The sequence below is a fragment of the Prionailurus bengalensis genome, chromosome B1, assembly GCF_016509475.1.
Source record: "Prionailurus bengalensis isolate Pbe53 chromosome B1, Fcat_Pben_1.1_paternal_pri, whole genome shotgun sequence".
In the NCBI taxonomy this organism is placed as follows: Eukaryota; Metazoa; Chordata; class Mammalia; order Carnivora; family Felidae; genus Prionailurus; species Prionailurus bengalensis.
The window spans coordinates 49,365,659-49,381,308 of NC_057344.1; the positions used below are offsets into that span (position 1 = coordinate 49,365,659).

At 51.8% G+C, this 15,650-nt stretch overlaps 1 protein-coding gene across 2 annotated transcripts in view; it reads right to left on the reverse strand.

The window, feature by feature from the left end:
* Positions 1 to 15,650, reverse strand: part of SCARA5 (scavenger receptor class A member 5) — a 126,833-nt gene that overhangs the window by 36,614 nt on the left and 74,569 nt on the right. For both annotated transcript variants that reach the window (XM_043564836.1, XM_043564828.1), the window contains exons 4-6: positions 14,630 to 15,304; positions 4,506 to 4,586; positions 2,337 to 2,435 (exon numbers count right to left, since the gene is read on the reverse strand). In XM_043564836.1, coding sequence (XP_043420771.1) covers positions 2,337 to 2,435; positions 4,506 to 4,586; positions 14,630 to 15,304 — 855 coding nt within the window. The remainder of the gene's footprint in view (positions 1 to 2,336; positions 2,436 to 4,505; positions 4,587 to 14,629; positions 15,305 to 15,650) is intronic.

The window sequence follows — 15,650 nt, forward strand, 5'->3', positions numbered from 1 at the left end:
GGCTCCAGGCTCTGAGCTGTCAGCACAGAGCCCAACACGGGGCTCAAGCTCACAAGCAGTGAGATCAGGACCTGAGTCAGAGTCAGACACTTAACCAACTGAATCCCCCAGGCACCTCTTTTAATGTTTTTATTTTTGAGAGGGAGAGACAGAGCGTGAGCTGGGGAGGGGCAGAGGGAGAGGGAGACGCAGAATCAGAAGGAGGCTCCAGGCTCTGAGCTGTCAGCACAGAGCTCGATGTGGGGCCCAAACCCAGGAACCGTGAGATCATAACCTGAGCCAAAGTCCGACGCTTAACTGACTGAGCCACCCAAGTTCCCCAGTAGTCAAGGTTTTAGAAGTACGCATCCAAGTTTGTCTTAATAAGCACTAGAGGAAAAGCTGGGGGAGGACTTCAGTTACATAGGGAGGACAGAGGTTATATGTCAGGCAGATTTCCCAGTGGGGGAGGCTATAAAACATGAGGCAGAGCTTCGAGGGAATTGTAGAATTTCCTTTTCAGGAAAGAGCTCTGAAACCATAGAGCCCTTTTCCAAGCTAGCATCTCACTCTACAAAGAAGTAGAAGGTCCTGACACCACTCAAAAGGGGGAGGGCACTAAAGTGACCAGGGAATTCCATTCCAAGTCTCTTCATAAAAATATCTGCAAGTCAAGCACTCTCAACAATAGCCAAATTATAGAAAGAGCCTAAATGTCCATCAACTGATGAATGGATACAGAAATTGTGGTTTATATACACAATGGAGTACTACGTGGCAATGAGAAAGAATGAAATATGGCCCTTTGTAGCAACGTGGATGGAACTGGAGAGTGTGATGCTAAGTGAAATAAGCCATACAGAGAAAGACAGATACCATATGTTTTCACTCTTAGGTGGATCCTGAGAAACTTAACAGAAACCCATGGGGGAGGGGAAGGAAAAAAAAAAGAGGTTAGAGTGGGAGAGAGCCAAAGCATAAGAGACTCTTAAAAACTGAGAACAAACTGAGGGTTGAGGGAGGGTGGGAGGGAGGGGAGGGTGGGTGATGGGTACTGAGGAGGGCACCTTTTGGGATGAGCACTGGGTGTTGTATGGAAACCAATTTGACAATAAATTTCATATACTGAAAAAAAAAATCTGCACGTCAGAGAAGCCTATGGCATATTGTCTGGTGAAAAAAAAGCAAGCCAGCAAGTTCCAGGGATGGATGCCTAATGTGATCCAAGTGTTGAAGCAAAAAAAACACCCCAAAACAAAGGCAACCATATATGTAAATATAAATATGCTTAGAAAAAGTTCTGGCAGGATACGCTCCAAAATGTTTACAGTAGTTATTCCAAAGAATAATAGCTTAAGGGGCTATGGGGCAGGGGACTTGCTTTTCACTTTATACATTACACTTTATCTGCTTCTGTATTGTTAAATACTTTCAACAAGCATAGGCTGCTTTTGTAGTCTGTTTTAAAATCATTTTTAAAAATTTTAAATTTTAAATTATTTTTTAAATTTTTTAACGTTTATTTATTGTTAAGAGACAGAGTGTGAATAGGGGAGGGGCAGAGAGAGAGGGAGACACAGAATCTGAAGCAGGCTCCAGGCTCCGAGCTGTCAGCACAGAGCCTGACGCGGGGCTTGAACTCACAAATTGCAAGATCATGACCTGAGCCAAAGTCGGATGCTTAACCAACTGAGCCACCCAGGCACCCCAAAATCATTTTTTTTAAATGTAGATCATAAAAGGAAGAAAAATCTCAGCCTGTTTAATCACCAGAAAGTAGAATAAAAGTTCTCAGTGATCCAAGACTAAGAGACCATCCTAGACACAGGGTAGGAATGATTAATAGTACTTTTTCTTAGTTTTCATATTTACAAGGGAGAGGGTTAAGACTGGGGACACGGCATCAGATTTCCTCGTCTTGTGCTGCAGTTACCATGGAAATCTGCTCACTCTTGAAAAGAATGTAGAGGGGCACGTGGGTGGCTCAGTCGGTTAAGCATCTGACTCTTGGTTTCAGCTCTGATCGTGATCTTGCGGTTCATGAGTTTGAGCCCTGCATCAGGCTCCATGCTGACAGCTCAGAACCTGCTTGGGATTCTCTCTCTGCCCCTTCCCTGTGTGCACACATGTGTGCTCTCTCTCTCTCTCTCTCTCTCTCTCTCAAAATAAATAAATAAACATTAAAAAAAAAAAAAGAAATGAATGTTTAGCAAGACCAAGTGACTTGCCCAAGGTCACTGAGCTAGTCAATGGCACAGCCAAAATGCAAAGATAGTCCACCTGCTCCGGTGCCTGTGCTGCTGCCCAGGGGCTAGTGATGAGCAAGGCTACACAGGTGCTCTGAGGTTTGCTATTACCTTTGAACCCGCGCATGCCCATTGGTCCTGTGGCTCCCATCTTCCCATCATCGCCCTTGGGGCCTGGCAGCCCTGGGGTTCCTCTCTCTCCTGGCAGACCTGGGGAGACACAGGACAAGTTGTGGGGCCTCGGACTCAGAGCTGGAGGGCCTTTACAGGTCACCATCTGGCCCGGCCATCACCCTCAACCACACGTCCTCCTGTGGCTTTTCCTTACTGATTCTTCTCAGTGAAGTTAGAGAGGCTGCAAAAACAGTGTTCAAAAGGTCAGCACAAACCTTCCCCGCCGGCGCCTCTTAGCCAGTTAGGCTGGGTCCCTGACCCCGGAAGGTCCAATTCTATTGTGAGTAATGGTGGTGGTGCCCACCGCATTTGGGAGATGTCCCTTTGCCTCTAGTTGTGCTGGAGATTTCAACTCAGCAAACAGTTTTTTGAGTACTCTCTATGTGTCAGACACCGTTCTGGGTTCTTTTCATAGAGTACCTCATTTCATCCTCACAATCAACTGAGGTACTATTTCACCTATGTTACGAATGAGGAAACTGAGGCCCAGAGAGGTTAAGTAACCTGCCCATGGTCACACAGCAGAGAGTGTTGGGGGCAGGATCTGAGCTCTGGTCTTCCTGAACTGAAAGCTTGTGGTCAATCACCTTTATCTCATGCTGGATGAAAAGGGCTTACTGGTATTTAGGGTAAGAGGCAGATGAAATAGTTCCCCATCCTCTTTAACAAAAAACCCCACAAAGATCCCTTCCCCGCTGTAAACCCCAGGGAGGGAGAGCAAAGGGGATCATAGGCTGAGGAGGAGGAAGAAAGTCAGCAAGGCCAGTAAATGGGAGAGATGACTGGCTGCCAGATCAGGCCCTGGGGCTCCCAGCCACGAGGTCCCGTGGCCATTGCCTGCACGTCACTATGGAGAGCCAGAATCAACAAATACTTTCACCCAGTGAGAGCCCTGCTCCCCGAGAGGCCTGACCTAAGCCCACAGTTATCTCTGTAAAGCAGAGAACTCTTAATTAACTGATTACTTGTTCTTTCCCGCTTTGAATGTGGGCTGGCTTTCTCTGGTCTCTTTGCGTGACACGGAGAAACCTGTCTTCCAGTAATGATTTCTCCAGAGATTTCACATCAAATGTCTGGAGGCGGATGAATGGCCCAGAGGATGGTGGTACCTCAGAGAAGGGCTGATTGATTTCTTTTTTTCCTTCCTAACACGAGATACCTGTGTGGAGTCCAATGGCCCCATTGCCACAGAGTTCTGAATCTAGTATGAGATATGCCCAGGGCTCCCCATCGTATAATTTAATAAGGCAGAAAAAGAGTTTCCGCAGGCCTGTGAGTGTTTAGGCATCCTCAGTTCTGAATTTGAGGGGTTCCCCTGGAGGTAAGCCAGGAGTAGAGGCCAGGCCGTGGGCTCTCCTCCTATTACTTTCTGCCCCTCTCCTGTGTGCAACCTCCTCAAGATTTAGGAAGAAGATGGTTTGAAGATGGAATTCCTGACATAAACAAAACAGACATCTTTCCCCAGATAAACTTCCCCTTTTCTTACATCCTTGAGAAGACTTTGCACTCTCCTGGGGAAATGCCGCTCACAGCAGAGGCTCAGAAGCGAACAGTCTGGGAGGCCAAGTTTGAGAAAGTAACAGAACAGAAGCGTCCTGAGACAAGGAGTCTGAGAAGAACACACTCTTTCCAAAAGGCCAAAAAACATCCTCCCCATCAGCCACCGGATCTTCAGGGCTGTCACTAGCGTGTTCATTGATTTGGGCAGAATCAGCAAGGAGGAGGGAGTATCGGGTGCCCGGTGGCTCAGGACACACTGAGGACGCACAGCATGCTTGTGGAACACCCTCTATTCCTTCCAAAGGCCCTGGTCATGTGAACCCTGCCTCCCGGGCTGAGAAGTGGCTGCAGGAAGCTGTGAGCCTCTCATGCCCCCCTTTGCCTTCAGATCCTGGTACTTTATGTGAAGAAGTTTTTGCCCCATCCTTGTGATAACAGCAATGCATCAGTGTCTCGACACAGCAGGGCATTTGAAGCTGGGTGGATTGGGGGCTCTCCCGGGGGGCCCTTCACCAATACCAATGAGAGGGTGGAGGGTCAGGGACGGAATGGGGGCACCCTCTCCTTCCTGATATGCCCAGGTCCTTCCCGGGGCCTCCCAGTTACCTCGAAGTCCAGGTAATCCAGGGATCCCAGGCTCGCCTTCTTTCCCTTCATCCCCCTGATCGCCTTTGGGGCCGGGAGGTCCTGAAAGGGTTACAAGATGGCACCAAGGTTAGAGGGTAGCTTGTGGAATAGGCCACCTATAGAGGAAGAAAACAACTCCTTCTTAAAGAGAGAAACGGTCAGCACTATGCCTAGGAAGCACAGAGGGCTCCACCTAGCCCAGTCTTGTGTGTGTGCAGGGGAAATCAGGGAAAGCTTCCTGGAAGAAGTAATATCCAAAGTGAAATCTCGAGGAGGAACAGAAGGTGGCTAAGTAAAAAGAGGAGTGGAGGCATGTTATGGACTGAATGTCTCTGTTCCCCGCCCCCCCCCCCCCCTCCAAATGCATATGTAAGAGTCCTGATCTTCAATGTGATGGTATTTGGAGGTGGTGCCTTTGGATGTGATTAGGTTTAGATAAGGTCATGGGAATAGGGCCCCCAAGAAGAGACACTAGAGAGCACTCTTGCTCCCTATCCCCTTCTTCGTGCTTGAGGTGTTCTTTCTCCCTCTCCCTCTCCCTCTGCCATGTGAGGACACAGCAAGAAAGTGGCCGTCTGTAAGCCAGGAAGAGGGCTCTCCTTAGAACCCTACCGTGCCACACCCTGAGACTTCTGGCCTCCAGAACTGTGAGACAGACATGTCTGTTGTTTAAGCCCCCCAGTGGGGGGTATTTTGTCCTAGCAGCCCGGACGGACGGAGACAGAATGACAGGGAGAGCTCCAGGCAGGAGGAACCATCCTTGTAAGAGCTTAAAGATAAGAGACATGTGAGCCATGGTGGGATTAGCAGCTGGGGGCATATGCTGGACAAGGAGGGTGCAAAAGTGGGGGCTCTTGGAGTTATGGCCTAAGTGTTGACTTGACCCTGAGGGTACCAGAAACTGCAACAGGGTCTGAGGGAAAACAAGAGTGTCATCAGATCTGCACACAAGGGAGACGGCTCAGGCTGCCATGTTGGAAAATGGATCAGGACGGGAGGGAAAGCAGAGGCGGGGAGGCCATGAGGAAGCTGCACCCCAGGTGGGAGGTGGTGGTCCGGAGGGATGAGAGTGGCCGTGTGGAGGTAGAACAGACAGACCTTGACTAAACATAGGTGAGGTTGGGGGAAGTGGAGCATCTGGCTTGGGCATCTGGGGGCAGGGAGGGGTGTCTATTTGCTTCTGAGCAGGACTTTCTTCTAGGGCCAGGCTCCACTGTGGCGGGGATTCCAGCACATGTGACCGGATTCAGTACCCACAACAATGCTGCGCATATCGTCTTAGAACAACAGTTACAGAAGTTGCTCGTCTGAGGCCACACGGCCAGCTGGCAAGAAAAGGGGCCCAGGTTTCGACCCGGGTCTGTCTGGCCCTGCCCCTCGGCCTCACCTATCACAGTAGATGGTTTGCCATTCCCAGAATGCAGTTAGACTTTCCCACCACCACCCCCCAGCCTGCTGTGCTCCCCATCGATCTCCTATGCCCGCCTGTCCCCACCCCCCCACCCCAGGCTGCTTGCGCATCACTTCACTTTTGGCCAGAGCCTCTCTGAGCCAGCGTTCCTGCTGAGGGTGGGCATGGCCCATCTGAACGGGCATATTTGGTGCCACTCAACACTTATCTCACACTGTCTTGTCCTGGACTTACAGATGTACATGTCCTCTCCTTCCCAACAAAACTGCCAGCTTCATTCTTGGCATCCCTGTCCCAGCTGTGAAGAGCCAGACTCTAAGCTCCCTCCTCTTGCTGCCTTGTGAAAGAAAAAGAAGACCCAGGAAAATGCCAAATACGTATTGTAGCGAATTGAAGAGTGTCCCTTCAAAATTCATGTCCACTTGGAACCTCAGAATGGAACCGTATTTGGAAATAGGGTCATTTGCAGATGTAGTTAGTTAAGAGGGGCTGATCCTGGAGGAGGGTGGGTCCTAACCCAATGGCCAGTGTTGTTATAAGAAGATAAAGCACAGCAGACGCATGGGGAGAGTGCTATGTGAAGGGGGGGGGGGGGCAGATTGTAGTGTCTACAAGCCAAGGAATGCCAAGGATTGTCAGCAACCACCAGAAGTCAGGAAAAGACCAAGAAGAATTGTCTCCTGGCACTTACAGAGGGAACATGAGCCTGTGAACACCTTGACTTTCAGACTTACAGCCTCCAAAGTTACAAGAGAATCAGTTTCTGTTGTTTGAAGCCACCCACTTTGTGGTCCTTTGTTATGGTAGCCCCAGGAAACCAAAACATGCACACTCACAACACAGCAGCAATGGATTGCACAATAAATATTTGATGAATGAATGAGATCAGAGGGTGTTAATACGTACAAAACAACCAGGCAGCCAAGACCGAGATGTACTGATACATTCCAAAAGTTGGCACCATCATCAGACCCTAACCCAAGTTGACAGCTGTTTAATAATTCGATGGCACATACACAGGAAAAAAGCAGTCAACAACTTAAAAATGCACGCATGACACACAAATCACTTAAAGGGACCGCGTTTTGTGGCCATCTTCCTCTCTTCTATGAAGAAAAGCAAAGGAAGACTGGCCATGTTGATCCCAGGTTTCAGGTGACAGCATTGGGACACAGAATCTGTTAAGAACACACCTGAGATTATACACCAAAGGAGAGGCATGGTGGAAAGAGCTGATGAGATTTCCACCCCATATTCCAGCAATCTCTCTGTCAGGTCAGAGCTGCAGCCAGGGACACGGAGAGGTACCTGGATGTCTGCACTCTACGAGCTGTCCCTGAGCGAGACCCCCTTCCCCCTGCCCCTGTACACTCTTCTGTGCCCTCCTACCCTCCCCACCTGGAACACAGTGCACCTGGAACTGATCAGGTCAAGGACGCAACGGGTTGAACACTCCACAATTTGCTCTATTTGCTCTGCTGAGGGTGTGACTCAACACGTGGATCTTCCCAGGAGTAATTCTCACCAAAGAAGGATGCTGCCCAGGGAATAATCCATGACAGTAGGGCATCAGGGTGGCAGCGATCATTTGGAAGGTAGGGGTTGAGTACAGACACGGAGTGTCTTAAGTTCAGATCCTGGTCCTGGAAAATCTAAGTTAAAGTTCCTTCCCCAGACATTTGTAGTGAGGAGTAAGCAGATGACATGACACATGGGCTGTAAAGGGGCTTGGTAACCTTTGAGTGGCAAGGTCATCCTCATCATCTGTATCCCCACTTTCATAATGCTTCCTCAGAACGATTCCAAGATCACCTCGCATAGTCATTCTGAGCTGCACCCAAAATCACCTTGCCACGCTTGGCTGGCTCATTCAGGGAGAGGGCGGAAGACATCCTACACACAGGTGTAGTTTTTTAAGACACAGATAAGTGGTTAGTAGGCCCTTTACTAGAAATGAACTGGGAGGAAGCTGGAATGGACCGTAAAGATGGGCGCTGATTTTCAAGCCTTGGTCACGCCCTTAGGTGGAACTGGTCCCACAGACTCAGAAGGACCTAAACTGTGGTTAGTGGTTGAGTCTCATGGGGCCAGGCTTCCTGGAGCTCCAACGACCAAGTGCTTCTTCAAATCACTGCTGCCCCATGGATAATGCACACTTGGGCTCTGACATTTTATCATTTTCTCTGGAATCCAGGCCAAAAATTGAGCCTGCTTTGACTCCTCTCTTTTCCCTGCTCCCCATAACCCCCTTGTTCATCAAGGCTTGTCATCAAGGTGAATCCCATGTCATTCTCTACCTCCTTCCTCATTGCCACCACCCTCATCAGGGTCTCACACCCAACCTTGTAAAGACCTCCTTGTCTGAGGGCTAAAACCCATTGTGCTGTCCCATTGATCTTGTCAGAATCCAGTGAACTCACAGTCTCTGTGCTCAAAGCACAAGGGGCCACAGCCCCTCTCCTAGAGACCCCTACAGATCATTCACCACCTGACCCCTTCTGCAAACTCACAGCCTGATGCTTCCAGATGTGAGCTCTCTTTCACCTCCGCAAAACCATTCTCATGTGTCCCCAGACATCCACCAAATCTTTCCCTTTCTAGGAGTCCTGTCCCTCTCAGGCCTGGAGCTCACCTCCAAGCACACCATTCTGATCTCTCAGGGCACGAGGGAAGAGCCCCCAAATCTCAGAGCTGGAAGGCCCCTCACACATCACTGTGCACAAATTCCTCATGGAAGCACCCCTGAACCTGGGCGGGCCACCTTGTGCCCGCTCACTGGGCCCTGTCACTCATCTCGCACTGTGGTCCCCAAGGAGGACAGGCCTGTCTATAGGGCCGGAGCCCCAATCTCTGCAGCCCTATACCTCACAGGGCACCTGGCATACCGTACAGATTCTATGAACTACTTCTGGGCAGTTGTAAAAGCCATTATGGTTATCACCGGTCCTAGTGGTACCCAGCTGAGCTTTTTAACTTCTTGACTCTTTATACTGTGACTTGCTCATCCTTTCTCTCACTAGAGCAGGCCAGAGCATGGAGGCAGTCTGGGACAAGGAGGAGTGGGGTCTATTTCTCCACAATTGTGAAAACGCTTCCGGCGCCCCCTCCATTCTGCTTCTGGTCCAGGGCACCAGCTTCCCTTTCAGCCCACCTCCTACAGGTGGGACAGGGAGGAGGAGGAGGAGGAGGAGGAGGAGGAGGAGGAGGAGGAGGAGGAGGGAGAGAACCCTCTAGCCCTGTGCCCTGTGTCTGGAGTCCCCTCCTGGGGCCTGCCCACCAGTCCAGTCCTGTGCTCCCACACTGCCCCCAGGGCAGTTCTGCCCCCAAGGGGGCTGCCCATGAGCTGTGCCAGCTGGAAACATCTCGAGAACAAACGAAGGATGTGTGACTGAGCATTTGGGAGAAACACCAGGGTTCCTCTGGGAACCAGCCAACAGAGAGGGAAAAGCAATCCGTCCTCCCTTCCCGGATCCTGGTTTGAGTGATGGGGTGGGGGACCCGCATGTGCTGGAATCTGGACAGATCCCTGCCAAGAACAAATTATCATTCCAGCTGATGAAGTGGGCCTGAAGCCAGCAGAACAGCAACCCAGATCCATAAACACCACCCCCCTGCACCACGCTAATCCCAGGGCGGCTGACCAAGGTGGAGTCCCCCAATTAATTGCCCCACTCCCACCCCCTGACGTCACGTGGGCACTGGGCTCTCAGCTCTATTACCTTTACAGTTTTGCACGCTCTCCCACTTCCTTCACTGTGTGCTCAGGGCAAGGACTGTTAGCCGTGTTTCCTGGCTTGGGGGGGCTTGGCCCAGAGGCGCAGGTGCTGCCCCTGGCTCCGGCCCAGCCTGTAAGGCCAGCCTTTGTCTGAGTGTCATGGGCTAAGGGGTGGCGGGCCAGGCCGGATGCAAGTGCGTGCTCTCCACTCCCTTTCCAGCAGAGAGGCTGGCGTGGAAGGTGACAGGACACAGTGCCATCTAGCCCTCCCGGGGAGCCGCCACACAGTCCGTGCTTCCCAGTCCTTGGTACAGCAGGAACACTATTTACATATCACCCTGCTCACAGAGACCTCGTCACCTCCAACACGTCCCTATGCATGAGAGGCCAGAGCTGGAGCCCGGAACCCATGGCCTCGCTCCATCACGTCCTCCATTTATAACACTGCTGGAACTGGACTCCCTACTACACAGCATGTTTAAAAAGCGGCTCACAGATAAATCTGCTCTGCCAACTCGTGTTCATGAACTGGGAGATGCATTTTCGAGTCCCGGCTGGGGCCACCCGCTTGGGATTTGACTTGGGCAAGTCATTTCCCCTCTCTGAGCCTCAAGGTCCTCAACTGTGAAACAAGAGGAGTGGACTAGATGATTACAGAGCCCATTTTCAGGGTAACATTCTGTGATTCTATAACCTTCCATCTAGCAAACGGGCCATCTGAATATGGTGGAGAGTCCTGCCTTCCTGCCTCGCTCACCCCTTCGCGCCTCTGTAGAGGCCCCCCCCCACCCTTGCTGGTTTCTCTCCCTTCTCCTGGTATACCTCCCCTCTCTGGTTATCTTCCTCCTCCTATATGGCCCCTTCACTGGTTACCTTTCCCCCTCTTGGTATGCCTCCCCTCTCTGGTTATTTTTTTCCCTCCTGGTATGGCCTCTCTCTGGTTACTTTTCCTCCTCCTGGTATGTCCCTTCTCTGGCTATCTCCCCCCTTCTGGTACACTTGCCCTCTCTGGTTATCTTCCCCCTCCTGTATGCCCCCCTCACTAGTTAAATTTACCCCTCCTGGGATGCCCCCCACTCTCTGGTTATCTCCTCACTCCTGTATGCCTTTTCTCTCTGATCATTTAAGTTCTCTGCTTCTCACAAACCACAGTCAGATTTCAACAGACATGATTAATACTGAAAATCCAAAGCAGAAAACAAAAAGCACTGCTGTGAATGTACACAAAAGACAAACCGGAGACAAAGTTCAGAGAAAACTGTATAACGAAGTGAGAGAATGAAAACCATTTGGGGTCAAGCTCAAGAATAACATAAATAAGCTCATAGTTGAAAAATATACATAGTTGAGTATTTGTAGATTTTGCACCAGGAAAGGGCAAAGAGGGGGAGAGTGTGAGTATGTGTGTGAATGTGACTGTGTGTGTGTGTGTGTGTGTGTTTAAAGACTAAGAGAGGAACTGGACAAACTTAAGGCAGAAAGGCCATTCCAGAGAGCAGTATGGAAATGCATAGAAGCTTAGCCAGTAAAACACCTCTTATCCAAAAGCCAGGGTACAGTTTTGTCTCATTAAAGTTAAATGGCGATGGGGCGTCTGGGTGGCTCAGTCAGTTAAGTGTCTGACTTCGGCTCAGGTCATGATCTTGCAGTCGGTGAGTTCGAGCCCCACATCAGGCTCAGAGCTGAGAGCTCAGAGCCTGGAGCCTGCTACGGATTCTGTGTCTCCCTCCTCTCTCTGCCCCCCCCCCACACTCACTCTCTGTCTCTCTAAAATGAATAAACTTCAAAAAAAAAAAACCTTTAAAGTTGAATGGCGATTACATCAGATATGCCACACAGAATCTTCTCTAATCATGCCAGTTGGATCCCTGGCAACCACGAGAGAGGGAAATGGAAAAGGGAGATACTGGATGCGGTGGTGATCCTGGGAGCCAGAGGGACTGAGTGGTGTTCGTCTCCAAGGAGCCAGCAGCCCATCGAGAAGGCAAAGCTTGAGGACTAGAAGGCAGGCTGGGCAGGACTGAGATGAAACTTTTGGTTCCAGGGAACAGAGTGTGAATCTCAGTTTAAGAACCAAAGAAAGACTACTTGGAGGATTCCACTGGAAAAACCTTCACAAATGAATGCCCCACAGCCGCTTCGGTTCAAGCCAAGGAGAGTAGGCTTGCACATTAAAGAACCAGGATGTGAAATGCTGGAAGAGTCCCAGGAGGATGCGCCAGCAGGAAGCATGGTGGTGTCTACTGACTGCAAGAGGGAGGAAGGGGGGGAGGGACAGGGAGGGACTCCCCCCAAACACCCCCAGATGGAGTCCAAGGGACAACTCTCTTCTCCCTTTTTGCTCAGAGCTGGGATCTTTCCTCCCTAGAGATCCGGATGGTCAGTGACAAGAACATGATTTCTGAGCCAGAAAGATCCCCATTCAGACCTGGACTTTGCCACTTGCCAATTGCATAAGAAACAGTGGGAAAGGTTTTCAACTTTCTCATCCATGAAATAGGGACAATCATACCCTTTTGCAGGATGTGAGGATTAGCAGTCTTTGATGTCTATTTAGAGAATGAGTGTCGATACCACGTCTGGCTCATAGTAGGTCATAATTCAGTACAGCTGCTATTGTTAGAAAGTACCTGACAGGTGGCTATGGGCAGAGAAGGCCAAGGAAAAGAGAAGAGGGGAAAAACTAAAATCCCCGGGGTGTGGATTTGGAAGAATAAATTCTACCTCCTGCCCTCCTTTGGTTTCTGGGAAGTGAAAGCCTGAGTGACCCAGGACAAGAAAACCAACGCTCTGACTGTCCAGGTTCAAGATCTAACAGTTGCTTTGCAAACATTCACGGAGTTCATGTGCATTGCACTGTGAGGTGCTGGGGGGGGGTGCAGGGGGGCACAGAAGCAGGGGCTGGGGTGTAGCGCAGCATGGTGAGCACTGGGAAGCGGGTTAAACATCCTGGCCCGATCATTGAATTATACACTTAAGTGGGTGAACGCTGCAGCATGTAAATTGTACCTTATTAAAATGGTTTGAAAACAAAACGTCCTGGGTCAGATCATTACCAGCTGTGTGGCCTTGTGTAAATCAGGCATTTCCTCTGGGAGCCTCAGTTGTTTGCCTGCAGGAATCCTACCCTGCACTAAATAATAAAGGCTGCCTTCAACCAACCTCACAGTTGGTCTTGGGACCCACTTTAAAGCAAAATAATGCACCTCAAAGCCCTCTGTGGACTGGAAGGTACCATGCAAATGGAAGGCTCCATCGTCACCACTTTCTGCTCTGCTAAATGGAGAAGCTCAGGGAAGGAGACTTCAGTGAGCTAGAGGGGCCAGTGGCGTTCTTGGAGGAGGCGGGCTTGAGTGAGATCTGGAGGATCAGTGGGATCTGGATGACGAGGAGGAAGAGGAGGAAGGAGGCACTGCCGTAGAAGGAATAGCTAAGGAGGTGGGAAGCGTGGGCCGTGTCTCTGGGGCAGTGACAAGACGCGTCCCGCTGGACGGGATGCTTCCCACAGGGCATGGGGTACAAACTGGCTGCTTATGGACCGTATGTGGCCCACAGAGTTAGACAGTTAAACATTTCTAGAACATTCCACGTTTCTGGTTTCTTGTGTAAAATGGGAAGACTTTGTCAAAGCCAGGCCCACATTCCAGCCTGGCCCAAATCCGGTGGACCTATCATAGCCCCAACTACTCGCCACCAAGGTCACATCACTCGTTGGCACTGCTGAGCTTGCCCCTACAGACAGTTCTGTTTGTAACCTCTGGTATAGGGGAACAGGCAGAGGAGAAGGCCGGGAAGACAGCTGGGGTCAGGTGTGTGATAGAAAGCACAGCAGCTCTGGGATCAGAAAAGCGTGGGTCCAAATCCCCCCTCCATCACCTCCTAGCGAGAGACAGTAGTAAGCAGGTTCCTGAATCTCAGTGTACTCACTGTTGTTTTTCAAAGACATTATATGATGGTAACTACACTTGGCGGCGAACACAGCCTAGGGTACGGAGTTGTCTCATCACTACGTTGTACACCTGAAACTAACGTACCATTGTGTGTCAACAATACTTCAATAAAAATTTAAAAATAAAAGACGTCATAGGAGGCATGCTTCCATGGTACCTGACAGACTTGGTCTTCAGCGTGGTATTATTATTGCCTACTGTCAGGCTAAGAGTATGTACTGAATCTGGCAGAACCCGGGGAGCCACAGGAGAGTCCTGAGTCGGGGTGGGGGGCAGATGATGTGGGAAAAGTGCATTTCATGAAAGGCGCCTCTGACAGTGATGTACGTGCAGGGCAGACAGCAGCAGGAAGGAGAAGGGGTGAGGCGGGTGGGGGCAGTTAGGGGTGCTTCGAAGAGAGGAAAGCTGACTCTAAAGGTTGTAGAGTTTGCAGGCTGGGGCAAGAGTACCAATGGGGGCCCACACATTTTTGCCATTATACTGAAGAGTTCTAAATGAAGCTAACACATTGTTCAACGTGTTCTGCCTGGATGAATATACGTAACAGCCTGGAAGGCCGAGTTCAAATGTGGGGTTCGCCAATTCCTTGTCCCGCTGGAACACCATGACCCTGGAGGCGCCTGTTCTGGCCTGAGCCTGCTGCCTCACCCCCTGCGGGAAACCCTTGGAGGTTCCCCCGGCACATGCAAGCTCTGGCGACCCAGTCCTCCATTAGCGACCCTTGGCCATTCTGCTGCCCAAGGGTGTGGACTCTGCTTGTGCTCTCTGGGAGGTGGGAGGGGGGTTAGGGTTACCCAGGGGAGAGACCGATCTAGGCCAGGAAATTGTGGGCGTAAAAGCTCCAGGGTCCTAGAGGGCAAGATTTAATAAAGGGGCCTAGCCTCTCCGTGGCGAGTGGATTCGGGGAGGGAGGGGGACTCCCGAGCCCTGGAGGAGGGGTGCGCAGGAGGAAAGCCTGCACGGCGGCGGGGGGGAGGGGGGGCCCAGGCAGCTAACGGGCTGGGGCTCCAGCGGGCCAGGCAGGTACCTTTGGCGAGGGAGATGTTCCTGAGCGCGATGGAGTGCTCCCAGTCTTTGAGACGCAGGTCCTCGGTGACGGTGTTGAGCACGGCCAGCTCCTGCTTGAGCTGCAGCGCCATGCCCATGTGCACCAGCCGCATGCGGCGCGTGTCCTCGCTGGCGTTGCTGACGAGCACCTGCAGGTCCTGCAGCCGCGTGCTGTGCAGGGCCACGTCATAGGACAGGCTGCGGTTGAGGCCGCGCAGCGCGCCGCCCACGTCGGCCAGCTCCTCGCCCAGGACGCCCACCCTGTGCGCCAGCCCGTCCAGCAGGCCCGCGTGGCGCCGCAGCAGCAGCTGGCTGCGGTTGCTCTCCACCTGCAGCTGGTAGAGCTCCAGCTGCGCCGCGTCGCTCTGCTGCCCGGTACGGTCCCGCAGCAGGGCCACCGCCTGCTCGGTCTGCGCCGCCTGGGCCTGCAGCCCCCACAGCGCGCCCTCCAGCCGCTGCACCGCGCCCGCCAGCGCCAGCAGCGAGTCCGACTGGTTCTGCAGCGCGTCCTGCACCTTCCACACCTGCTCGGTCAAGTCCGCCTGCAGCGGAGCGTGCAGCAGCCGCAGCTGCAAGTCCCGGAAGCTCTCGTTCAGCCGGTTCACGTTCCGGGTCAGCACCTTCAGGTCGTCGGGGGAGCTCCGCGGCCTGGACACTGCAGAGGAGGGGGTGGGGGGAGGGGAGATATGAGCTCCGCTGGGAGGGTCTCGGGTCCCGGGAGGCAGGCCCAGCCGGAGCCTAGCATCCAGTAGGCGCTCAGTGAAGGGAAAGCAGAGGGTGGCTATGGTGGAGTGCCTCAGTAGATCCCGCGCACGGTGCTAAGCCACTGGCCCCCATACTGGTCTGCCCATTAGACTCACCTGGTGAGGCGTCCCGCCCACAAAAGTTGTGATCCACTTGGTCTGGGGTGTGACCTGGGATTTGGCATTTTTAAAAGAGCCCAAGATAATTCTAAGGTGCAGAGCAGTCGTACTCAACTCACCATATGGGTGAGGTCGATC